This window comes from Gadus macrocephalus, chromosome 16 (assembly GCF_031168955.1).
Source record: "Gadus macrocephalus chromosome 16, ASM3116895v1".
NCBI lineage: Eukaryota > Metazoa > Chordata > Actinopteri > Gadiformes > Gadidae > Gadus > Gadus macrocephalus.
The window spans coordinates 26,508,594-26,535,628 of record NC_082397.1 but is presented as its reverse complement, the minus strand read 5'-3'; the positions used below and the strand labels follow the sequence as shown (position 1 = coordinate 26,535,628).

Below are 27,035 nucleotides of genomic sequence, written 5' to 3'. Positions count from 1 at the left end.
TGGAGGAGAGACGCTGGATTTAGGAGAGAGTGGAGGAGAGACGGTGGTTGTAGGAGAGAGTGGGGGAGAGACGATGGCTGTAGGCGAGAGAGTGAAAGAGAGACGGTGAGCGTAGGAGAGAGGGTGGAGCAGAGATGGTGGCTGTCGGAGAGAGTGGAGGAGAGATGGTGGCTGTAGAAGAGAGGCTTACTCAGGATGGCTGGAGCTCCCATCCCGCCGGCCTCAAGGCAGTACTTCACCCTAAAACTGAACCACAATACACCTTCACAAACTACGACACAAATGTGTACACTGTGCCTGTGTGTGTGTGTCTGCGTGCGTGTGTGTGCATCTGTGTGCGTGTGTACTAGGGGTGTAACGGTACACGTATTTGTACCGAACCGTCACGGTACAGGCACTTCGGTGCGGTTACAGAGGTGTACCGCGGTTCGTAAATGTGGCGTACATAGCGTTAATATGGTGAATGTAAAGGCTTGTTTTGCAATACGGAATTTAAAACTTGAAGTCGGAGTTCCACCCGGACCGTTCAGCCAAAGTAATATAGCGACCCTGGGACAGTTAAATAGTTTGTGTTATGTGTTGCATTATATTTCGTTGTCCGTTATGCCAGTTGTTCTATGTGCATGTATTGTAATGTTCTTCTTGTCAATCAGCGTGGGGGCGAATCATTAGGTCAGCTGGGGGAGGGCTTTGGAAGAACAGGAGGGTGGGGGCCTGCACCCGAGTGAGACCGTGTTGGGGGTTGCCGGGGTAACCGGGGTTTGTTTTGGGTCGGTTTTCTGCCGTTGGTTATGTCGTTACGGGTTTCAGTGACCTGGTTTTGGTTCATTAAAACTACCTTCAACTACTAATGACTCGACATCATTATGTCACCGGAGAGGTCACTACATTGGTGTCAGAAGTGAAACTATTATTTTTATTTTTTTTCTCGCTCCTGCTGTGCTCGGCGAGTCGGCTACTCCGACTCCGTAATCCCTTCAGCAGCTCTCAGTCGGGATGTCGGATACGCAATGCAATTGGCCGCCCGATCTATCTTATACAGTGTATAAGATATAAGATCAGCAGCTCTCAGTCGGGATGTCGGATACGCAATGCAATTGGCCCTTGCCGTCTCCGTTGCGTCGACCAATAGGTCCATGGTTTCGACGCATAGTTAAAAATATTGGATGTGCACGTAAGCTACGGAGAGGGTCTCCAACAGGCTGTCCGGCTATGGATAGGGCTCCCTGTGTCTACTTACAGCACTTTAACATGCACACGCATTTGAAAAGGCGCCATCCAGGTGTTACTATCACCGTTGCTGTGAAAAAAAAAAGCGAGCTGTACAAACCCAGCTCACTGGGAATTCAGAAACGGAAATGCCATAACAAAGTTTATTGGTGTTTTCAGTGCTGCTTTTTTTTTTTTTTTTTTATTCCCCTTAACTATTAACCGTACCGTATCGTACCGTACCGTACCGTGACTTAAAAACCGAGGTACGTACCGAACCGTGACTTTTGTGTACCGTTACACCCCTAGTGTGTACCTACCAGGACACCTTGGTGCTAGTTCCAGGAAGGGTACAGCTCTTTTCTTCTGCGTTGAGGATCTGAGGAGTGATGTCCAGGGTGGCATTCACACCGATGACAGGACGAGCCCTGGAGTCCACACACACACACAAAATAGTAAATAAAACATCAATAGAGACACCATAGAGACACACAGACCTGCTTTGTGACCCGGGGGGGAGAGGAGAGTCAGAGGAGAGGGAGAGGGGGAGGAGACGAGGAGAGGGCGAGAGGAGAGAGGGAGCAGGCCTAAAGTCTAACAGCATGCATTAAGACAGCAGGAGTTCAGGATCTTTGGTATCAGAGGAGGTCGAGGGGTTAATAAGAGGAGTCTCACTCTATCTGTGGTTACCTGTATAAAACAGCCTTGTCCGCCCCAAACACTCCAACTATAAGATCTGGAGGACAAGAGAGAGAATATTCTGAATAGTGTGTGTGTGTGTGTGTGTGTGTGTGTGTGTGTGTGTGTGTGTGTGTGTGTGTGTGTGTGTGTGTGTGTGTGTGTGTGTGTGTGTGTGTGTGTGTGTGTGTGTGTGTGTGTGTGTGTGTACCTGGGTATCCGTTTCGGTCTATATCAGTGTTGCCAGTTATCGCGTAGCCAAAGCTAGCAGGCATGTAGCTGGACGCCCAAACACCCTGCAGGACCTGGAGGAAAGGGTTAGATTACCGTTCTACATTTATACTAGGGATGGGCAACGATCGTCGAATAGTCGAAGAGTTGGAGTCACATAGAAAATCGAATTATGAATGTGACTATCGTTATTTATTACACGGTTCTTCCCAATGCTGTTGAACGCTCCGTTCACTTGCATGGGCCCTCACAACTTCCGGTGGTGAATACTTTTTTGATAATGACAGTTTTTGGCGCATGTAGGCTTATCTGCCTAAACTGACATTGAAATAATTTTGAATGTTGACAACGCAGTTGTTGAAATAAACAGATTGATTTCATACATATCATAAAAGCCTCCCCCTGTGTCATTGTGTGTGCGTGTATACGAGGTGCGTGTGTGCGTGCGTGGGGGGTTCTTGAATGACCAATTTTCGAATATTGTTCAATTACTCAGCGAATATTGAATGGTACTATTTTTGCCAGAAATGCACATCCCTAATTTATACATCAACATACATCATCTATAATCTATGATACATACATAAACCAACATCTATAATCTATGATACATTCATCATTTATAATCTATACTACATCACTCAACATCTATAATCTATGATACATTCAACATCTATAATCTATGATACATTCAACATCTATAATCTATTATACATCACTCAACATCTATAATCTATGATACATTCAACATCTATAATCTATTATACATCACTCAACATCTATCATTTATGATACATTCACCATCTATAATCTATGATACATACATCATCTATAATCTATGGTAGATAACCCAAGTAATCACTGAACACACATCCTCCTAATCCAGACCGAAACCCCTACAGGGTGGGCTGTACCTGTGAGGCAGAGGGGGAGGGCCCCCCGGGGCCTCCATTATGGATGTAGACCAGCCCATGCTGCTTGGGACCCCCGTAAGGGGATGACACCGCCACATCTGGAGACAGAGAGGGTCATCAACATCTCACTTTAGACCAGGGATTCTCAATGTATTGTGTTTGTTGATGAAAACACATCTGTAAATATTCACAGATCTGTACATATACACACATGTGTATGTATACACATGTGTATATATCCGGATGTGTGCACATCCAGATGTGTGCATTAACAGTGAGTGTATACAGATGTGTGGGTATCCAGATGTGTCTATACATATGCAGTGTTTCCCCCACGTTCACACAGCAGCGGCGCGCCGCCGCTGCTGAATTTTCTCCGCCGCTGCAATAAAAATCCTTCTCCTAATTTTATTTTATTTTTTTTTACGTAGCTCCTTTTAGAAAATGTACAGCGCGTAACGTCAATTGCGCAGCACGCGGCACATCGTCACGTAACCAACATCAAAGAAGAAAAATACACAGCGAGTGTGGCAGTTGTTGGCAGTAGGCTACCCTACACGGTTGCAAAGTTACATTGATTCTAGCAGTAGCGAGTGAAGCGGAAGATCGAAGAAAGAAGGAAAGAGAGAGACAGACAGAGAGAGAGAGAGACAGACAGACAGACAGAGAGAGAGAGAAAGTAAATTGCTAAAATGTGTCGCTACATGACCACCAGTGTTAAAAACCCTCTGAGCCCAATCATTTTATTGCATCTATAAACCGCAACCTCCGTGCCGTTTTTCCTCTAGTATTGTGTGTGTGTGTGTAGGCCTATGTGCGTGTGTGCGTGTTGTCGCTCTTTTTGGAATCACTCATAGCCTTTACAGGAGCTTATATCCAGTCAGGAATTTATAGCCTAGGTATTTTCGGGAACTTTTAAAAATGAATCCATACTGTTAGATCCGACGTTGTTCTTTATTGCCATATAAAATCCGTTTTCATCGCGTATTTTAGTTAGGGATTTATGCTAATCGCCTGTAAGCATGTGGTCATTAGCATAAATGCAGGGAAAAAACCTAATGACTTCTTAAAAGATCATGAATAGTTTCTATTATGTATAACTTATATTTATTTTATAATTTTCTCATCACTTTTTGACTCCCAAGACTAAGAAGAAGTGTTTTAAGCAATAACAAGCTTATCATCGCTCTCTTGTCCTCTTCCCCTGACTCTCACTGTCTCACAAAGGAGCTGAGGTCACCTGAGGTCTATTTGTAGTGCTAAGGCTCACACTGATTGGTATTCAATTAGCTTTATTTTTCATGTGTGTGAGTCTGTGTCCTTTTCAAATTTTAGTTAGGTTTATAATTTAAAAATATGTGTTTTGCCAATTGTTTCATTTTTGAACAAAGTGTCTTATGTAAAAAACAGTTATGCTTTGGGCATAGCAACCATGTTTAGTGTTTAAGCATTAGGCAAAAATCTGTAAATAAATTGTGCAAATTATATTTGCGTTGTGGCATTTTTTGTTTAAATATTACTATACAAAAATATAAAAATCTGTAAATGAAGACACAAAAGGCAAAGTTACAACACCAATAATCCCATCTACAGTAATACACAGGACTGTTTGAATAGGATTTAAGTGCATATTCTCCTCTCAAAGTGCACCAGATTCATGCATTCCAATGTAAAGGGTACAAAATTTTTTCGGACCCCCCTAGAGGGATCGGGGACCACACCACCGCTGCTGAAAAAAATCCTGCGGGAAACACTGATATGTGTGTATATACAGTTGTGTGTAATTCCCGGTGTGTGTGTAGTGTGTGTATATCCAGATGTGTGTATTCAGTGTGTGTATATCCAGATGTGTGTGGGTAGTGTGTGTCCAGATGTATGTAATGTGTGTACCGTTGTATCCGTCCATGTCCAGGTCTCCGAGGGCCGCGATGGCTGAGCCGTAGCGGGCATAGATCTCGGAGCCAGTCAGCGTCTGGGCGGGACCGAAGGAGAAACCACCTCTCCCCAGGTACACAGACACCTGGAACACACCTCTGACCCTCAACACCACGGTACACAGACACAGGCCTGGAATTTCGTGATATTAGGGGCAAGGCAATTTTTCAAGGCCGAGAGCAACCAATAGGTTTAGAGCTAAATGGTCCCGCCCCAAGGAACATTATTTTTTTCTTCAGACTTTGACTGTCAGGAGTTTCAAAACGAATGCGCGACAGAACACTGCCAATATTCACATGACTCAAAGCTTGCGCCTGTGTGGTCAAATCTCTGAAAAGTCAGTGCCGAAAAGTCAGTTCTGAAAAAATTACATTGCAATGGCGTAAACGTACACCTTTACAAGTTTTTAAAAATAAATATTCAACCTTTCAACACTTATTTCTCAATGTATGAACACCTGTTTGCAAAATCCCATTTACAAGGTTTCAAAACCGGGAAACAATGTAATACACTGTTAGAACAGTGCCAGATTTGAAACTCTGCAAATGCGCTGGTGATATTGTTTGAACTTTGAAAACATGTTTGTGAAAAAAAAATACTTTGAAAATGTGTTGGTGAAAATGATGAAGAAGATAAAATAGAACACAAAATCATGTTTACAGATGTTTGAATTTTTGTTTGAATTTTATTCAGGTTATAATCTCTTTTTTCAGTGTTGCAAAACCTTTTTTACAAGGTGTTGAGTTTTCAAACCCAGACTTACAAGCCTTTGAAACTTTTTTTTTCAGGTTTGAATTATGGCAGGAAACTGGCTCCATAGAGGCGTCCCTTACTGATCCTAAGCAGTTTTATTGGTGCGCAGCATAAAGCTCTCTTGCGCTTGAACTTCAGAAATGCTTGAGAAAATGTGTGTGTGTGAAACGCACCTGTGTGTGTGTGAAACGCACGCGTGCGTGTGTGTGTGTTTGTGTGGGATCGTGCATTACTTCTGCTGGACTTCACACATTGAGAAGACAAAAGACGATCTATTCCAATTAAAAACTGTTGCAGCCCTGGGTTACCCGAAAGAGAGAGGGGAGAGGAGAAGGAAGCAGAGGGGTGTGTGTGTGTGGGGGTGTGTGTGTGTGTGTGGGGGGGGGGGGGGGGTTCAATTGGACCACATCGTCCTTTGAAAAGCCACAGAATGAGTGATTGTGATGGGGGAGAAAAACCAAGGACCCCCTCAAAAACAACGGCTAGAATAGGCCTGGGGAATTGGTTGATTTTGCGATGGGGGAGGGGGGGGAGGACTCAGTTACAGCAGCTGAATGTGTATGTGTGTGTGTGTGTGTGTGTGTGTGTGTGTGTGTGTGTGTGTGTGTGTGTGTGTGTGTGTGTGTGTGTGTCTTACCTGCCCCACCTCCCTCAGTTTGCCATCCGAGCCTCGGCCCATGAAGAGAGGAGCTCCCACCAACAGATCCACAGTCCTGAAAGACGTAACACATTACGCTCCCTGGTACAGATCGCCATCATCACACAACACCATCACCACACAACACCATTGCCCCACAACACCATCACCATATTAACTACACACGGAACCAACCATCACCAAATTAACCTCACACGGACACAACACCATCACCACACAATACCATCACCACATTAACCTCCGACTGGCAAAACACACAAAACCAACACCACATTAACCCCTACCTACACAACATCATCAACAAACACACAACACCATCACCACATTAACTACACACGGACACAACACCATCACCACATTAACCTCACACCGACACAACACCATCACCACATTAACCTCACCCAGACACAACACCATCACCATATTAACTACACACGGAACCAACCATCACCAAATTAACCTCACACGGACACAACACCATCACCACACAATACCATCACCACATTAACCTCCGACTGGCAAAACACACAAAACCAACACCACATTAACCCCTACCTACACAACATCATCAACACACAACACCATCACCACATTAACTACACACGGACACAACACCATCACCACATTAACCTCACACCGACACAACACCATCACCACATTTACCTCACCCAGACACAACACCATCACCATATTAACTACACACGGAACCAACCATCACCAAATTAACCTCACACGGACACAACACCATCACCACATTAACCTCCGACTGGCAAAACACACAAAACCAACACCACATTAACCCCTACCTACACAACATCATCAACACACAACACCATCACCACATTAACTACACACGGACACAACACCATCACCACATTAACCTCACACCGACACAACACCATCACCACATTAACCTCCACCAACACAAAACCATTACCACATTGACTTCACTAGAGACAGACAGACCTACCCATCGTTGTTGACATCAGAAGCAACTACAGAGTGGCCAAAGTAGGCCGCCATCTGAGAGAGAGAGAGAGAGAGAGAGAGAGAGAGAGAGAGAGAGAGAGAGAGAGAGAGAGAGAGAGAGAGAGAGAGAGAGAGAGAGAGAGAGAGACCGTTATACTTTATTTCATCCTTGCCAATTTAAAACATGCAGTGATAAAATAACATGCAAAACTTTACAAAACTTTGACATTAGCATTTAGTCAGGGATCAAGACGTATATATGGATGTGTATATATGTATGTATGTATGTATGCGTGTATATATATATTAGGGCCGTCAGTTAAACGCATTATTAACGGCGTTAACGCAAACCAATTTTAACGCCGTTAATTTTTTTTATCGCGCGATTAACGCAAATTCATATAAAAAAAAAAAAAAACTTTTTTTTTTCTTTGGCTCAAAACAAAGAAGCAGTAGCCTGACTGCTATGTTCAAGGCAGTATGTTTGTATGTTCATCGTTTAATTGCACTATAGGCTTTTTTTTGTATCTTCCTGCTTTGATCAGTATATGCCAATGTTGTTATCAATAAAAAAACATTTGCACAAGGCAAGCCGATGCACTTCTCCATGTTGATAAGAGCATTAAAATGAGAACAATTAATGGGACAAAGAAATCAAGGGATATTTAGCATAGAAAAAACATTTGTGATTAATCGCGATTGCTCGCGATTAGTCGTGAGTTAACTATGGCATTAATGTGATTAATCGCGATTAATTATTTTAAGCGCTTGATAGCACTAATATATATACATTCATTTATATAGATATGTATATCAGGGTTATTTTCATGTAATGGGTCTGAACAGGGCTCAAGCAGACATTAACCCTCGATTATGTTCGTTTGTCAGGAACAGCAATGGTGTTCCCGGGTCAATTTGACCCGGTGCATGTTTATTATCCCAAAGATGTCCTAAACCCAAAAAATCCTAACAACTAGGGTGAACATGTCATTACTAACTCCATTAGTAACTATTCTATCAAGATTTAGTGCAATAGTGTTCCTTACCTCTAACAGGTAATGGTTCAATTAGGATAGTTCACTCGTTTTTTTCATAAAAAAAAAGATATTTGTTCAAACCTTTTACTTTTATTTGTTTCACCACTTTATTATGGGTTAGGCCTGAAAGGCGCATCTAAATTAAATGTATTATTAATATTATTATTATAACCTTTCATCCACTGTGATATTAGGGCCTGGGTTATAGAGTAGTGAAAGTTGCTCTACCCACTTGTCCCACAATGTCCTGACAGCTGCCAGCTTGTCTCTCTCCCGTCAATCAGCCTTTGTCTCTCGATTATCAAATCTGATTACTCTGGAGAATATGTGAAAAGTCTCCAGAGACATTGTGGCTCGAAATATAGCCCTGCCTGTCTCTGCATCCCACAGACTGGCTGTCGATTCATCCTTGGACTTATAGACCCCAGTCAGGATGAGGAGCCCCAAATACGCATCTAAATGTGTTTTGTCCAGCTCCTTCCACTTCTCCCCAAAAACACGTCTCCCTCATAGATTAGTCATTTCCAGAATGATTTTCTGTATTGAATTTGGCATGACCAGCTCAAAAGCTGACTTGATGTCAGTCACACGCGTCACTGCCATCCTAGTGGGCCCTGGCACTGTCTTTATTATGTTTTCTGCAGACAGTTTCGCCTGACGCATATTTGGGGATGAAGACCACTGTATTTCACCATGTTTTGACATGAATGTCTTGCTAGGAGGAATAGGAATAGCAATTCCCTCATCTGGTTCAAAATCAGATTCATTAGAATCTGAATTTAGCTCAAGATCGTCTTCGTCTTCAGACACATCCTCCTCTATTTCACTGTCATGATCAGTGATGAAGTCCTGAGCCTCCTGGACTGTCATCCATTTGCTTCTGCTGCTCATTTTGTCAAGGTCTGCCTGACAGAGTGTAATGCAGAGAATATTTGATATGTTTTGACCCTCCCCTGTTGAGTGTCCACTTGTTGATATGTCTCACAGTTGTAAAGAAAGAATTAGTCTGACATTTCTGACACCCTTTTACCTCCAGTTTTACTGCTGGGTCAAATTGACCCGAACAGTATCTATGTGATATAAACATGCAGGGGGTGGTTGCAAATATGTGAGATGAACTATTTTCATATTATATGTTGATTACACTAATTAAGGCAAGCAGAAGAAGTTTCATACTGAAAAAATACTTTTAACTATTTTTCCTAGATCTTCAAACTTAAAAACGGGTCAATTTGACCCGGAACATAACAGGAGGGGGGTCTGGTCATTCTTCTTAGTCAGAACTCGAGACGGGTCCTATCTGAACGGCTACTCTTAAAGGCACCCAGTGCAACTTTCGAGGCTTAAAAATAAACATTCAATTTCTAGTCTTTTTTACACGTAGTAAGTTTCAATAACTCCATACCAATACATACCGACATTTAAGCAGCAAAGATGAGACGTCGTTGTGTGGTGAGAACTGATACAAAATCGATAACAACAACAATGCCGCCATTTTCTTTATTTTTTGTAACCTACAATGAATAAAGCAGGCTTCCAGTCAATGGAAAAATGGCTTCTCCCCACCGGCGATTGTTGTTGTTTACGATTTTCTATCAGTTCTCACCACACAACAACGTCTCATCTTTGCTCCTTGAATGTCGATATGTAATGGTATGGAGTTATTGAAACTTAGTACGTGTAAAAAAGACTAGAAATTGAATGTTTATTTTTCATTGAATGTTTACATAAAGTTTCACTGGGTGCCTTTAACCATACAGCTTATCAGTACTTTAACGGTACTCTGTTCTTTTGGAAGAATGACTAGAAAATAACAAATGAACGTGTTATTAGTTAATATATTAACTTAATTCAGTAGTAACAGCTTAAAATGTTTTGAATAAATAACTAGTATAGACTTATATTGTGAAAATTGAAATAAGTGAATGAACAGGGGGGGGGGGGGGGCTGAAAGGATGAATGAACAAGAAGGGGGGGTCAGAAATGAGTGAATGAACAGGAGGGGGGGGCAGAAAGGAGTGAAGGAAAAGGAAGGGGGGGCAGAAAGGCTTCTTCTCAACATGCTACTGAATAGCCTCGTTAGCATTCCATTAGCTTCCGTAGCCCTCCAATAGCCTTGTATGCCTTCCGATAGCCTCGTTAGCCTTCCATTGGCCTCGGTAGCCTTCAATTAGCCTCGTTAGCCTTCCAATAGCCTCATTAAACTTACTTTAGCTTTGTTAGCCTTCCAATAGCCTCGTTAGCTTTACATTACCCTCGGTATTCTTCCAATAGCCTTACAATAGCCTTGTTAATCTGCCATTTGCCTCGTTAGCCTTACATTAGCCTCGTTAGCCTTCCAATAGCCTCGTTAATCTTCCATTCGCTTCTTTGGAAGTTTATGGCCAAATAATAGGCCTAATTCACACATGGAATAGCGTTTTCTTCTACAACTTGAGACTTCATGTAAATTTCGGTTAATCGCATTAATGTCATAGTTAACTCGCGATTAATGACATCGTAAATATCCCTTGATTTCGTGCTGCTAGGCTTTTAGCGAGATCAGAGAGTGTTGAGAAGGACAGTAATAAAATATTTCGTTAAGATGGATGTAAGAAGAGAGACCCTCAGTGAATTCAACCCGGTCCACTTGACATCGGCTAGGTGCATGAAAGTGGTAGACCTACAGTAAAACTTAAAAAAGATGGGAAATACTAACATTTATTATTTAAACCACTATGAATATTCCTACCGTACGTAGGCTTATACACATTATCAGGCTATCGAATAACGCCCACACACACGTACACACGCACACACGGTGGCGGAGTGGTAATTGGGAGAGTCAGGAGAATTCACGGTGGGCCGTTAACGTTTCTGGGCTGTCGGGCTGATTACTGCTGGACAACAATATTGCGTTTATAAAAGTTCCTTGCAGCGCTGTCCGGTAACCTGAGCTGTGCGCCCGCAATCTCTCACTCACTCAACACAGCCTTAACATTAACAAACTGTCAGCGTCGCAACCAAGTCGATTTTGTCTAGAGGGGAGTAACTGAGCGGCTCCTCCTGAAGTGGTACAGCCCAGGTGGTCCTTGAACTGCGATTGGTCAGAAAGACGTAACAGCTAATGACAACATTGAACTCTCGTGCAGGCTTGAACAGAGTGACACACAAACACACACACACTTTTAAGGAGTTTTTCACCCGCTTCGTATCCCTGCTTGCCCCAACAAGTTCGGGCGGCGTGCTTGTTGTTTTGTTTCCGGTGTTGCTAGATCCGTAATGGTGTTGTAGTTTTTCTAACGCGACCAGTTGTTGCTAGACAGCAGGTGAAAAAACTACAACGTTTGCCAAGCCAAAAGAGCGTTAATCGCACAATAAAAAAATTAACGCTGTTAAAATTGGTTTGCGTTAATGCCGTTAATAGCGCGTTAAACTGACAGCACTACTTAACACATATATGACATGCAGTCCTGTGGCCGCAACTGTTGGGTCTATTTAATGATATGCGCCAAACATTGTTTCTTACCAGTATTGTATAATTATCGTTCGACTTGTGTTCATAATATGCATTTGTCCCCCCGTTAATATACATTGCTATGGACTGTAGTATGCGTTACGTGTTTAGTTTGCGAGTGTTTAAACAGATGGGCTCACCCGCGGTAAAACTATGTTTTCTCATGATCTAATACTCATCAAGCCTAAAAGTTATGGGCTTGTACACGATGTCTATGTCAAGAAAATATGTGTTTGATGTACGGTGTTTGCAGATGCATTGTTTTAAAACTACAACTTCTTACCTCTGTATCAGCTGTTCTTTCCCAAATAATTGAACCAACATTACAATTTACCCTAAAACGAGATTTGGTTGTGGAAGGCTGGGATATAGCCTACTTTGCTCGAGTTTATTTTTGTTATTATTATTTTATCGCATGGCAGAGCAGTGTTCATTCATGCAGCCCCTATGGAAAATAAATGTTTCCACAATCCACATGCTATTTCTATGCAGTTTCACACGCATGAACAATCTTTGACATCATAATATTTCAATTAGGCTAATCGTTTGCATGTTTGTGCTGTGTATAGCCTACGTGTGTTTAAGCTTATGTTGTAGTTCCGACCTGCCATGGCACGTCAAAATAGCGACACCGACTGTGCTATCCGCTACGGCATTTAGACCAGGTATCTGCCGGTCCTTGGCGCAATTGCTTTTGGGATAAGTGAAATAGCAACATGTATGATTTGCGCCGGAACACGCCTCTACTTTTTGCCGACACGACTCTCCAGGCGCAAGTGTTATGGCGCAAGTTTGCTGCGAGGAAAATCAGCTTTACGTCGGGTGCAAACTAGCAACGATACATGTATCATAGAAAGGTGTATGGTGTAGAAAGTAAATTGCGCTGGGTGCAAGATAGGGCCCTAAGACACTGACACCCCTTTGTTATCATCCATACTAATCATTGAAACAATAAAACAATGGTTATATCGGAGAGATTATTTATGGTCCCAGAATAAATAATATATCTAGCATATCTAAAGGATTGCAATTGTCATTTGTAAAAAAAAATTAAGCACACAAGCTGGATGTGGGGGAATAATTTGTAAATAGAGGGCCAAACAACTATACTGTATTTAAACTACTGTGTAACTAACTAAAAAATAAGTAAAGGTGCAATGTCTGTTACCATTGCAGCGTTACTTATTGTTTGAATGACGAACACAGTAGATGAACAAATCCAGCATTTTCTCATCACTGAAATGTCTCCCAACTCGGTACACCAAGTTGGGGTGAACCACTACCTTCACTAGCGGATTTTTCCATTAACTGAGACCATATTCTCCACAGTAATTCAACATACTCGATAATAATAAAATAGATACACAGTAGTTAAAAAAAGTAAAAAAAAGAATACAGTATAGTTGTTTAAGACCTAATTTCCAAATTGGTACCCCTCATCACAACCCGTGTGCTGAAAAAATGTTTACAAATTACAATTGCAATCCTTTAGATATGCTAGATATAATATTTATTCTGGGACCATTAATAATCTATCCAACATAAGGCTTGTTTTATTGTGTACTTCTAAAACGGGCCGTCTACAGTGGCACATATTGCCCTCTACAGGTGGATGCTATTTACACATCCAGACTTACAGATCAGGGGCTTGCGTACACACAAAAAAGTAGCGTACACCACTTCTCACGCAAACGTTCGGATGTACAGAGACAGGCTTGACGTGAGAAAGTGCGGTCCTACACGCAAACTTCATGTCTGGCGTACACACATTTCTGGTGGATTTTGTCAGTTTGCGGCACGTAGAGGAAATGCAGTGCAAGAATATTAGGCCTACTCGATCACGAGTCATGACATAATATCTATTGCAATATGAGGCTAGTGGAAGTGGATTTGAACGTCGGGATGCGTGATCTTAAATCAGGGTTCGTACAGAAATTCTTGAGTTGAATTTACTACCTTTTAATACCATTTTTAATACATTCACCATATTTTTTAATACCAGCACGACTTCAAGAGAGACCATAGGAGTTGGATTAATCAAGATGTCCCAACGGGACTTGGTCCCTAGTTTTTAATCAATATGTCACAAAGTAGACATAGACAGAGAGTGTCAGAGGGAGAGAGTTTTTGTGTCCAGTGTTGAAGTTAAGTTATAATTACCTTGTTAATATTGTTATAACAGTGTTAAGGTTTTGCATGAAATAGTACCGCGTAGTATTGTGGTACACACAACACTAGCCGCGTTAACATGGACACTTCTGATCCGATTAGATTTCTAATCGGAATAGATCTATTCCTACCATGCAATCAGAATGTACTGTATTCAAATTAAAAAAAAAATCAAATTCAAAGTGTTTATTGTCACAGACAAATCCAGAGCAGTATAACGAGAAAAGAAATAGAAATAAAGAAAGAAATTAGGGTTGCTCAATGTGAAACCAAACCACCGATGCGAACTACAGTCGATACAAAATCCCCCCATAGGGAGTGCAAAAGGATTAGGAGGTACCAAGCCCAATACTTTTCACAGACCAGTAGAAGATGCCATATACACCTTCTGAACATCTCGATGAAGGCAACACACATTGCATACCCAGGGGTTGACACTAAGGTTTCAAAAGCACTTTCCCATCGGGCAAGTACAGATCATGTTCGACTTGCCCGAATGTAATGTTCACTTCAGAATCAGAATCGTGAACCGGCCTCTTTTTGCGAGGCACCTGGGCTAATTTTGGGGAACTCAGAAAACTCATCCTAGCTCAGACTGAAGCTGAATGTTAGCTTCCCCATAGTACGTGTTTAAAAGATAACAAACTTCTTCTTTGTTTACTTATTTAGGCTACCAAATGGTCACAACGTGCCATGAAATGATTTCAGTCCACCGTTGCAACCTATTAAAGCTATCGCTCAGTTATATGTAGACCTGCATGCTTTGCTTTCATCTGGATTTTATGCAAATGTAAATAACTAAATGTCCAAGGTAGTAGCAAAGCTACTTGGTATCACTGTGGTACTATGAGACACAAACAGGTAGATATCTTACAATTTTGACACTTGAAACCTCTATTTAAAGTTCAGGGCAAATTTAATCGAATGACACCAAGCCAGACATTCGCAAATACACATATGGCCACTAGATTGCGCTGAAGAACCTTTTTCCTAAGAAACCTTCTCCAAGTAATTTAATGTAAACACCATGTTTAGTTGCAAAATTTGGCCACTGGATAATCTGTTTATGGTGGTTTAATGAGATCAGATTCAACTTTGTGGACTAAAATTTCATTTTTGGTTTTTAAAAGAAAAGGGGAAGTTTCTTCTAAAATTGTTATTTGCGAGTTTTAGTCCCAGAATGATATGGCTTAGATTGTCGGAATTGGCGGAGGCTCAGCTTTCATATAATATATAGTTTGTGCAGGTCCAATTTCGTGAAAAAGATCGCTGTTGCTGTGCATGTGCACAGTTATGAAACCCCAAACCGCATTTGCATATGACTTTAAAGGCACCCAGTGCAACTTTATGTAAACATTCAATGAAAAATAAACATTTAATTTCTAGTCTTTTTTACACGTAGTAAGTTTCAATAACTCCATACCATTACATATCGACATTCAAGGAGCAAAGATGAGACGTCGTTGTGTGGTGAGAACTGAGAGAAAATCGTAAACAACAACAATCGCCGGTGGGGAGAAGCCATTTTTCCATTGACTGGAAGCCTGCTTTATTTATTGTAGGTTACAAAAAATAAAGGAAATGGCGGCATTGTTGTTGTTATCGATTATCAGTTCTCACCACACAACGACGTCTCATCTTTGCTGCTTAAATGTCGGTATGTAATGGTATGGAGTTATTGAAACTTACTACGTGTAAAAAAGACTAGAAATTGAATGTTTATTTTTAAGCCTCGAAAGTTGCACTGGGTGCCTTTAAATGATTAATTTGACTTTCCTTGGTAATTTGCTTTAATCTAAAGTACTTCCAAACTGCACTCCTCCATCACTACTCCGTCTACCTTCTCTACCTAAAACGGTCGTGGCGGCGCTGCACTTGAGATGCTAGTTGTATTGGCTAACCTTTAACTAACACCGTCACACAGAGCATTGAGACTATTGCCGAATCACTGCCAGAGACCGCACTGCGAGTGAGTGACAGGAGGCGGGGCTATGTTTGCGCTGTAGCGCTGTGTGTCTGTTAACTCGCTGTCCGATAGAAGAGAAGACAGCGCGCTCATCAATTGCAAATATAGGCCTATCTATTTTGTGTGATTTTACGGAAGAGAATGGTTGCTTTGCAGTTTTTAGAAACTCTTAAATATCTATGAACAAACCCTAAAAAATGCACTTGCCCTTTCGGGCAACCAGAAATAATCTCAACTTGCCCAAATATTATTTTTAGTTGCCCCAGGCAAGCGGGCAACCGTTAGTGTCAACCCCTGATACCCAAGTACAAACAAAATAGTATTTGGATGCAGCCCCTATAAATATGTATATAGGCCTATGGCATTTACAAAAGTGGTAAGCCTACGTTCGTATATCTCTCGCACACAACCGTTGTGTTGGTCTGGACTTATATGATATGTAAGGGATAATGTTATAGTACAGAACGCCAGTCATTATCGGGTAAATAAGCCCAGACAGGGCGAACCGGACCGCGATGTGAAGCGAAGATGTCTTGCTTCGCCCTGAAGGGTATTCTTTTCGATAATGACCGGCGACGTTCTATACATTATTACACGGCTCCTTGCCAAAACAGCAGAGAAATAGTCCACCAAAGACGTTGACTTCGCTTAGAAACCGGACATGCTGGGGTTGATAAGTTACCAGACTTACGGAGTGAGAAGTAAGACGTGAATCAGGCAAAAAATCCACTTTCCTTGACAGTGGTCAAGTTCGGTATGCATAAAAGTACCGACTGACCAATTGCGAAATACAGCAGCTGCTGATACCATCTCTCTAAGTTAAAAATTAGCCGAACCCAGCCCAAACCAATTGGAATATACATGTTGACTATAGCGGACTACACCACTTCTTCTATTCCGCATGGAATTCTATTCAGATCAGAGAATTGTATTCCGATTGAGCCGTATATATGATAATTTTTTCTTCAGATTGAGCTGTTCTGCCACTTCTAATCGGATCAGAAGTGTCCATGTAAACGCGGCTGTCTACCGGTCACACCGGTCTCACGGTAACGTCAAAATCCATACCGTAGCGCAAATTCACACCAGTGCACTTTCTATAGAGGGATTATCAGTCTACGTCGCTCCCCGCTCTACAAGCCTGTCATAGGCAGAAAGAGACGAGAGCGACAAGAGCCGCAATCATGTCTTATTGTGCGGTTGGTTGCACAAACCGTTTTAATAAGACTGATTATCCCATTTATTCTACTTCTTGCTTGCCAACATAATAAAACAATTCAAATACTTCACTGATCATGCTTTTTCTTATTCGTATTGCATGCTTATTAAATGTATACTCTGTTTGAGTTAATCTCCCTCAAAAAGTACCCTTTAATTACGATCGATCAAACCTCGATGACACCTCAAAGGGCATTATCCCGCTTATACCGGTCACTTGCCAAAGAAAAGGAATTAAGATCATTCATTTATATTTTCATGCGTTTTACAATCCAAATATAAAGTTTTTCACATAAATAGGACGGACCTTAGCTACAACTTGGGAGGTATTTTAGTCAGCTGAGCTAGAGAGCTAACGTTACATTTATAATTTGAAATTCGTCCCAGCCTTTATACCACAGATACTATAGGGTCTATAGCAGGGCTATTCAACCTCCTTAACAAGTGGGCCGAAAAGGGAAACCACTGGGGGTTCATGGGCCACACAGAGTAAAACTATGTGAATGAATCGCTACAAATAAATCGTACTTAAAGTAGTGTTAACTTAATATATATAGTACTACTACATGGAATAAACTTGTCAGATGCATTCCTTCCGTCTTCACTTTTAATTGTATCATTATAAAAGATTTTGTTCTCACATATTTTGGACACGTATTTAGAATTCAACAATGTTGTTTGAATCATCACAAAACAGAACTACAGTATATGAGACATTTTGAGCCAGTGAGTCAGTGAGAAAGATTGCACTGCCTTGTTTGCCTAGTTTGGCTCATCCTGAGACACACATGCAGCTTCTCATAGGTCATGGAGCAACGTGCCCTTGTTCTGATGGCATTCATATAAGAAAAGCTAATAAGTGATGCCAGTTCCTGATTGTGGGGTACTGATACTGGCTAGTATCACCGGCTACACACAGAAACCAGATTTGCATGCAACTATGTTTCTCCTTTATTTTATTTATTTTTTGCATGCAACCTCTTGCGGGCCAGAAAAAAATTAAGAGGGGCCGCATTTGGCCCACGTGCCGCTAGTTGAATAGGCCTGGTCTATAGCATATAACCACGTTTTCTGATTACAGTTTAAAGTAACAGTAAACTGACAACATTGCTAATTAACACCGCAACTGCAAATTAACCACACAGAGATAACCGTGGCAACCGGTCAAACAAATGTTCTTTTTGCGATCATTCTTTAAAGATCGATTCCTCCAGCCAGAGGTCCGAAAATTTGCATTTCCCCATTCTTTCAAATTACTTTGAACTAACAGAAGCGAACTCGCGAAGTGGGTATAAACCACCTGACGTCTCCGCCCGTTGCAGCAGTGTGAACTGCCCAGTTTTAGAATGTCGCAGCCCGTCTCTTCAAAAGGAGTCGCAAGGAGTTGCGACGCAAATCTTTGGTCTGAACTGGGCCTAAGCCAGCCGGGTATATCCAGTTTGTTTCAGCGCACGCACCACGTGACATCATTGATATCTCTCAGGTCCTAATCGCAACATAAAAATAAATCCACGCAAGTTTTAGAAATTTTAGGAGATAGGCCTGAATAACACCAATTGAAAAATTCATAGGCCTTGTTGGAAATGTAATACCTCGTCAGAAGACGTTTATTACTTTTTAATACTTTTTAATGGCCTTAATTTGGGCTAATTTCATTTACTACCTTTTAATACCTTTAACAACCCCGCGGAAACCCTGTAAATGCACTTCGATCATGCATTATTGTTGAGATGCATAATGTGACACTTGATATTAGGCTAAACTTAAACAGACCGATAAAACTACCCGCAAAATGGGGCAATAATCCCCCTCGCCAACCTACAGATTGTCCGAGAGCAGAGATATAACGATATCCATGCACGCACTTGGTCAGTGGTGGAAAGAGCGATAGGGCAGCTGAAAAGCCGTTGGCGCTGCCTTGACCGGAACGGGGGGATGCTGCTCTATCACCCTGAAAAAGGTGTGCCGCATTGTGCAGGCATGTGGGGTTCTGCAGAATGTTGCACACTGGCACGGCATGCCATTGCACGAGGTGATGAACCTTCTAGGCGACCAAGACCCCGGACCAAACAATGCATAGCCCAATAGCTATGCCATTAAAACCCGGCAGCAGTTATAGCCATAAAAAGGTAAACAGAGACAACAATCTAGTTTTTGGTTTTGGTGCTGATGCGGGGGAAAAAGAGCCAAACAAGATCTTATTTCTGGCCTCTACCTCCAAATCAGCACCTCCACCTCGTATTCAGTAAAGTTTTTTTTTCTTCCTTTCTCCATTTTCTCCTTTCTCCTAACCAGGGCATACTGCAGGCCTATTTATAATAATTTGCATATTAAATAAGGGAGGACACTGGGCGGAGAGTCGGGCTTGTGCATGTGCGCTCAATTTCACATTAATTGGGATGCACAAAGAGAATCTGCGTGAAATCGTGCTTACGCATGGATTGATGTGTATGCATCTTTCCAGATTTTTGCATACGCAAAGTTTCAGTAAGAAATCCATGCAAGTCTTAGTACATGAGGCCCCAGCTCATGTCGCCGTCTACAGGTAGATGCTGTGTTCACAGCCAGACATACAGATCAGCTCATATCGCCGTCTACAGGCGGATGCTGTGTGCACAGCCAGACTTACAGATCAGCTTATATCGCCGTCTGCAGGTGGACGCTATGTACACATCCAGGCTTACAGATCAGCTCATATCGCCCTCTACAGGTGGAAGCTATGTACACAGCAGGTCTTATAGATCAGCCCATGTCCCCTTCTACAGGTGGATGCTGTGTACACAGCCAGATTTTGAAGATCAGCTTCAGTGCACATTGAAAAAACTCAACGAGTTCCGCAAATGCGTACAATGCGACGAATTCACATATCTTAATCTATTCTGAAAGCGAGTGTGGATAGCAATTTACGAAACACAACTTTATGAATTTGTGCATCACAACATATTCATGTGGATATCTCTATACAAATGACAAAAAAATCGGTCTTTGTGGTTTGTGGTACAAGTAATGTGAATTATATTTTGGGAATTAAACTTTTACTTGCATGTCGCCATCTGCAGGTGTATGCTATGTACGCATCCACATTTTGCAGACTTTTTTTTATTTTACCGATCAGCTGCGATACAGATTGGGCAAAACTCAACTTTGCATCTGCTCTGAAAGTGAGAGTGGATAACATTTTAGAAGCCACAAGTAAAAAAATATGTATTTTTGGATCACTTAATATCCATATGGATATCATTTTACGAGGAACAACTACCAAATAATAGTGGATCGCAGTATATGAAGCATGAATCATCCTCGGTGGGTTGCGCATAATAAAGTCCAATAAAAACGTCCATAGTTTAAAGAGACAGCAACGGCACTCACATTGCTTCAAGATAACGGCACGTTATTTTTGTCTTTTCGTCATTATTTATAGCATTTGCCTTTTTTGTACAATTATAGGGCAAACACTTTGATATGTAACCTTTACATTTATACACATAAAACACATTTATAACAAATTTACAGTTTAGTAAATATTGCATTAAAGTGTAAACCTTTCAATATTTACACCTGTGCGACCCATAAACCCTTCGTTTCCCCATCCTCTTACCTGGGCTCCAGTGAAGTTGATCATGGACTGCATGTTGAGACCATTAAAGATGTTCACCTGGGAGTAAAGTAAAGTAAAGTAAAGTAACCAGTTAAACAAGACCACCTAACACAACAATTCACCAAGTGTTAGTTAACTCTATTCAACCAGCAAATCAGTTCAATGTGATTCTTACTGACCGCCTGAGGCAGTGCTTATCCACATCGCGCATTCGCAGCTGCACATTTTATATAAAAAAAGTCACCCATGACCCATGGTGCAAAAAGGGAAACCTAATTCTATCGACGTACTACCAATGGGACTCAGAGCTCTGTTCCTTATGTCTTCTCACTGAGTAGGAAGAACTCCAGGTCGAACAATTGTTCACTCTTGCTCCCAAACAGAAAAAACAACAGCTTCACACTCTTTTTGTCTGATTGTAGACCCAAACATTGAAATGATCTGTGCAATACTTGGGCCTACAATAATGATCAGTACATTGATTCACTCCATGTTAGAGGAATTACTGGAGATGAACCAACTCATTTCTGAATGAATTGAGTTGAATTGATGATGAAGTGTTTATTGGAACTCATAGGCAAACATTTGTTCATCAAAAGCCATTAGCCATTACATGCAAGGTAGCACAAGGTATTTAACAAGAATTTTGAACTTTACAAGGTTAGTTATTTAGCTAATGGACTGGGAATGAATCTGCTGATTCTCCATCATAGCTACTACTCTCTTCTGAATCTGCTGTTTCCCCATCATAGCTACTACTCTCATCTGAACATTATGCAATGTGAGCATTCATATTAGACTTGATTGACCACTCTGCTCATTCACTCCTAATACTTACAATACTTACTACCTAATACTTTTTGTTGTATCAAGGAACTTAATGCGTTCGTTTCGCAATTTAAGGAAACAGTTATGATACGTTTAGTTACGTTTCAAGCAATCCGTTCTTGTTACAATCCCAGACGCATGCACACTGCTTGTTTCTTTCCAACTTCTTGGTGGGTAGCTGTGTACTGGGCATGTGTAGCTCATCACGGTAGGCATTACATTGATTCGCTACATTGCTATGCTACGTATCTCATAACATCAATCATAATCCTACCATCGGGCTAGCAACTAGATTATCTGCTAACCTGTGGTGATTGCACTCCTTAGAGAGGTCTTGGTGTCTGTCACTAAAGTGCTTTGGGAGATTAGAAGTGTTTCCTCCCCTGCTGTTTTATTGACCCTTTAGCATCCAGGCTTTGTTATGTCATTGGGTTCACCATTTAGCATTGTTAATGGAGGCTAAGAGGTCCCACAGTAGACCTGAACATTCTGTTAACAAGTACAAGGTGAGAATGTATCATTTGTAAATATGCTATTGATGCAGGTAGAGTGAAGTCATTCAGACCTACAGTAGACCACACAAACAATATAACCAACATGCAAGGATAAAATTAGTGATCACTTTTGGTCACACAAAATAACCCTAAGAAGTTACTTTTCTCGGTGGGTAACACTGTCACGTAACAAGTTGGAGGTTAATTGTATAACCGCACCTATCAGCGACCCCAACCAGTAGAATCTAACTGTGGGAAACACTTTAACGGGTACTGTAAGGTTATAAAGTTAAAACCATGTTCAACATGCTCTTAAATTGGTTTTGATATGCTTGCTTTGACCACGGATAACAACATTCAGTTTCCCACATGACATCATCTACAGCTATCTTCCTGTCGACTCGTCTAACGGTAAAATAGCAGGTTAAGGCAACTTCACTTGCGGCAATTTCAATAGAATGAAATGCAAAAAATAGACTAAAAGTAGACTATAAAATGTTAATACATTAACTCATCGTGAACAGATTTCTGCCTGGGTAACATCAGGTCAACGATGGTGAAGACCACAACTCCCCAGATCCCCAGTACTTCAGGACCTCCTCAAACTACGTCTTCTGTAATTGATTAGATTGAGCGACCTCTAAACATTTTATATAGATATGAGATATATTGTGGATCTAAGTGAAGCCAGGGATTGGTAGTAGGTTTGGTTGGATAAAAAAAATGTAAAGGAGACTTTTGGTATTTAATTATTATACTATTAGAGGAAATAATTCATTTTGTCTCATCCCTACAACTCTTTCAGTAAATATCATTTATTTAAATAGCATGTCTGGTTTAGTCATTTCCTTGTATAGGTTGAAGGAGAACTTTGAGATTTTTCAAACGGGACTATAGCGGACAACACTCTGCAGACGTAATCTGAGAAAATGGGCTTCAATGTTATACTTTTGGGGGATAGCACCCCAACAATCTTTTTTCTAAATGGCAATGGCATTTTGCATTTGGCAATTAAACATTATTATTTTATTTTTTTTAAGCAAAAGGTGAAATGCAATCCTCATTTCAGTTTAAACAATGTCATTTCATATTTTCGTGATTTTCTTTGTCTCTTTATTCAAATAGCAATGCATTTTGAAATAGACTCTTCAATGTGCCAGCGAAAAACGCCCCGTCTCTTTACATCTACATGCTCTTTTGGGGACAAAAAAATCTCTGGAACTAAACAACGAGCGAAACGAGTAATGGTGACGGGAGAACTTGATGCAGCTATCACTGCCTTATGTAGTAGACCACATGGATGTTATCATGTTCTGGTGTGAAAGAACTTTCAAGACCAAAGAACAAACTTTAGTTTTATTAATACTGGCGTTGTGAATGAGCGTTATTATGTTATTATGTCGTACAAGCGCCACACACTGTGTCGTTACAGACACTCACGCCACACGAACCCTGACTCAAACGCAGAGGTCAAATAAACCTCTGCTCCGAAGGAGCTTCCCCATCCAACCTGTTGCATTCTGCTTTAGTAGGGTCCAGGAGGCCTCACCCTCTTACGCTCGACAAATTGACCTTGATTGATCATTTCTTACATTTATATAGCGCTTTTCAAGGTACCAAAAGCGCTTTACATTGAAGGGGGGACCTCACCAACCACCATCCAATGTGTGGCACCCACTTTGGTGATGCACAGCAGCCAATCAGTGCCAGAACGCTGACCACACACCAGCTTGAGGAGGTGAGTGAGGAAAATAATGAATCAGCCAATTATACAGGGGGATGATTAGGGGGCAGATTGAATGAGCCTGGTTGGGCAGTTTTGGCCACCGGGGAATTCCCTACTCTTTGCGATAAATGCCCTGGGATCTTTTTATGACCTCAGTGAGTCAGGACCTCGGTTTAACGTAGTCTCCGAAGGACAGCACCACACACACCGTGTGCCGTACTTTAGTACAGGAGGCCTCCCCCTCTCAGACGCTCCACACACTGATCTCCACAAACACCAAAGTGTCTGCCCCAGGAGGCCTCCCCCTCTCAGACGCTCTCCACCCTGATTCATTTTTTGTTTGTTTACTTGCACTGTGGATATGATTATAGGTTGCTTTTGATAACTTGACAGTATGAAGTTGAAAAGTGCCAACGCAAAATTGCATTTTAATGTTTTTTTGCCACAAATAAGTAAATTTTACGACAAATAAAAAACATTTGTGCTATTGCATATTCAACAATATCCGATAATCCAGAGTTGCAGATTCAAAACTTCATGCAATCTCAATTTAAACTAGAACTGCAAGCAGTTATGCAGGGGTCCAAGATACGTGCATTTCGCCGGCACAACGCGAAGCATGTGTTCAAAACGCTACCGTGAATCTGTGGATATAAAGGTTTTGACTGTGGGAGGTTCGGTGTGGGAGTTATAGCCCAAAACGCGTTCTCAGAACATTCCATTGGCCAAATAGGAGATAGACAATGTCGTCGTTTTTTGGCGCCGCCCTGTTGGCGAAATTTTCCAAAGACAATTTTCCTTTGCCAAAAACTCCCGCCCACATTAATAATTCTTGGCCATATTTTCTATATAGACTCGGGTTTGCCCCTTGATGGTTTCCCTTGAGTTTGAAGAACATTCCTTTGGCCAATTAGAAGATATACAATTTCCTCGTTTATCGCGGCCCCTTATGGCGAAATTTTACGCATTTTTTAGTGAACGCCAATAAGGGTAAGTTTTACCCCGACATGCGTGTAAAACTTGGACTCGATCCGATGTGTAATTTTGGATTTTTTGGGATTTTGGATTTTCCACATCTAATTTAGCTAATAAACCAATATTCAAAACGCTACCGTTTCGTCGTCGAAGGTCGGATCAAAAAAGTGTCTGAGGATTTCTTTGCGTGTGCGTCTGAAGATGCCGTGTGCAAAGTTTTGTGTCAATTTCTTGACCACATTTTCTCTGGTCAAGAAATGTGGGAGGAGTAGCGAAAATACAGTTTTGCGTTTTTCGCGATTTTGCGAAAAAAAAGACGCAAATGGGCGTGGCCTATGCCAAAAGATGCAGCAGACTCCAGTGAATATGTGGGTACAAGTTTTTGACTGTGGGAGGTTCGGTGTGGGAGTTATAGCCCCAAACGCGTTTTCCCTTGGTATAGCGCCACCTAGTGGCCGGCGTGTCTGGATTTGGTTATCTGAGTAGCGGTGCCGTACCTGGATCTAGTCATGCAATTGGCTTGTCTGCACCATTTACGGTTTGGGCTGTGGTACCACTTCTAGGGGGAGGTAGTATAAAAATAAAAAAAATCCTTACAAAAACAATAGGGATCCAACCTGTTGGCTTGGACCCCTAATTACCCGCTGACGTCGCTCAAATTATTACTTTCCACCGAGTTCACCGTCTCAGCAAACAACAGCAGGACAAAACTAGGCCCATCATCGCAAAATTTGAACACTTTCAACAAAAAAAACTGGTCAAAAGCAAAGGAAAACAACGCAAGGACACTCAATTTGGAATGAATGATCAATACCCACGGGAAATAAACGAACGAAGGAAAGCTCTCTACCCCATACTAAACGAAAACCGAAGAAGCAACATACATGCAGCATTGGCAGTTGATAAACTCTATATAAATGGACAGTTATTCTGGAGCCATGAAAAAACACCATGGCTTTTCTGAATGAATACTCTCTTTTACTTGTTCAGTTGTGTTTTCCCTCTTTCTCTCCCTCTCTCTCTCTCTCTCTCTCTCTCTCTCTCTCTCTCTCTCTCTCTCTCTCTCTCTCTCTCTCTCTCTCTCTCTCTCTCTCTCTCTCTCTCTCTCTCTCTCTCTCTCTCTCTCTCTCTCTCTCTCTCTCTCCCTCTCTCTTTCTCTTTCTGTCTTTCCAATCTCAGATAAGGCATGTGCCTCTCTTTCCTATTGCTTGTTTATGTCTTGTCTCTCTGTTTGTCCTCGTCTATATGTGCAAAGTCCCCTTACTCAGTATCTTTTTGCTAGTTCCTGCTTGTTTATGTCTTGTCTCTCTGTTTGTCCATGTCTATGTGTGTAAAGTCCCCGTACCCAGTATCTGTTTGTTAGCTCTGTATGCATGTTCAACACTACTATTACTGCTCAGCTCAACCCCAAGTAAAAACGCTGGAAAACATGTTATGCGAGATATGACACACACCCACCCAACACTGACGAGCAAAAATAGACACGCCATATTCCCTCAACCGTACCCCTCCATCCCTCTCTCCCCTTCCTCACTCTCTCTTTTTCTTTATCATTTCATAACCCACATATCCGTCGACGCCATTTTGTTTTTAAGACTCGATAGGTAGATTGACGAACACAGATATTGTGACATCCGTCAGCAACACGCAAGCTCTGTGTTCGCCAATCTACTTATTGAGTCTTAAAAACAAAATGGCGTTGACGGGTGATCTACTGATGGTATTGTGTGCATAAAATGTCCTTTTTAATAAACAATCTGTACACTTACAAAGTTCTCAATGCCTTGTTTTATATGTTAAGACCCTTATTATACTACCAAAGAAGTGTCGGGCTACTTTTAGCCTTTTAAGTGGTTTAAAATAGCGATTTAGTTTTTACCATAACCAGTGCCCCCATCGTTCCAAGTTTATAGCATTTTGATAGAATCGGCTAAAAACAGCCAACTGAAGAAAGCGTCTATATGCGTTTTTTGTGGTCCAGAACGAACGTTTCAACTCGATATCATACAAAACATATCCCAAATCCATTTTACACCGGAATTATCCTTTAAATCCTGTGACATTTGTTAGTTTTAATCAGACTGTACAATACTTTGAAAGGATGAACCTCAGTTTCGTGATTTAGACCTCACTCCCAGAGGTCCACAGTACAATGTTTTTTTTCACCACTGGGATGCTGAC

At 41.4% G+C, this 27,035-nt stretch overlaps 1 protein-coding gene across 2 annotated transcripts in view; it reads right to left on the bottom strand.

Annotated features, from left to right (window-relative positions):
• Positions 1 to 27,035, bottom strand: part of itgav (integrin, alpha V) — a 73,496-nt gene that overhangs the window by 24,945 nt on the left and 21,516 nt on the right. For both annotated transcript variants that reach the window (XM_060076025.1, XM_060076024.1), the window contains exons 10-18: positions 20,832 to 20,888; positions 7,349 to 7,401; positions 6,358 to 6,433; positions 4,923 to 5,052; positions 3,033 to 3,130; positions 2,099 to 2,192; positions 1,900 to 1,945; positions 1,530 to 1,637; positions 191 to 246 (exon numbers count right to left, since the gene is read on the bottom strand). In XM_060076025.1, coding sequence (XP_059932008.1) covers positions 191 to 246; positions 1,530 to 1,637; positions 1,900 to 1,945; positions 2,099 to 2,192; positions 3,033 to 3,130; positions 4,923 to 5,052; positions 6,358 to 6,433; positions 7,349 to 7,401; positions 20,832 to 20,888 — 718 coding nt within the window. The remainder of the gene's footprint in view (positions 1 to 190; positions 247 to 1,529; positions 1,638 to 1,899; positions 1,946 to 2,098; positions 2,193 to 3,032; positions 3,131 to 4,922; positions 5,053 to 6,357; positions 6,434 to 7,348; positions 7,402 to 20,831; positions 20,889 to 27,035) is intronic.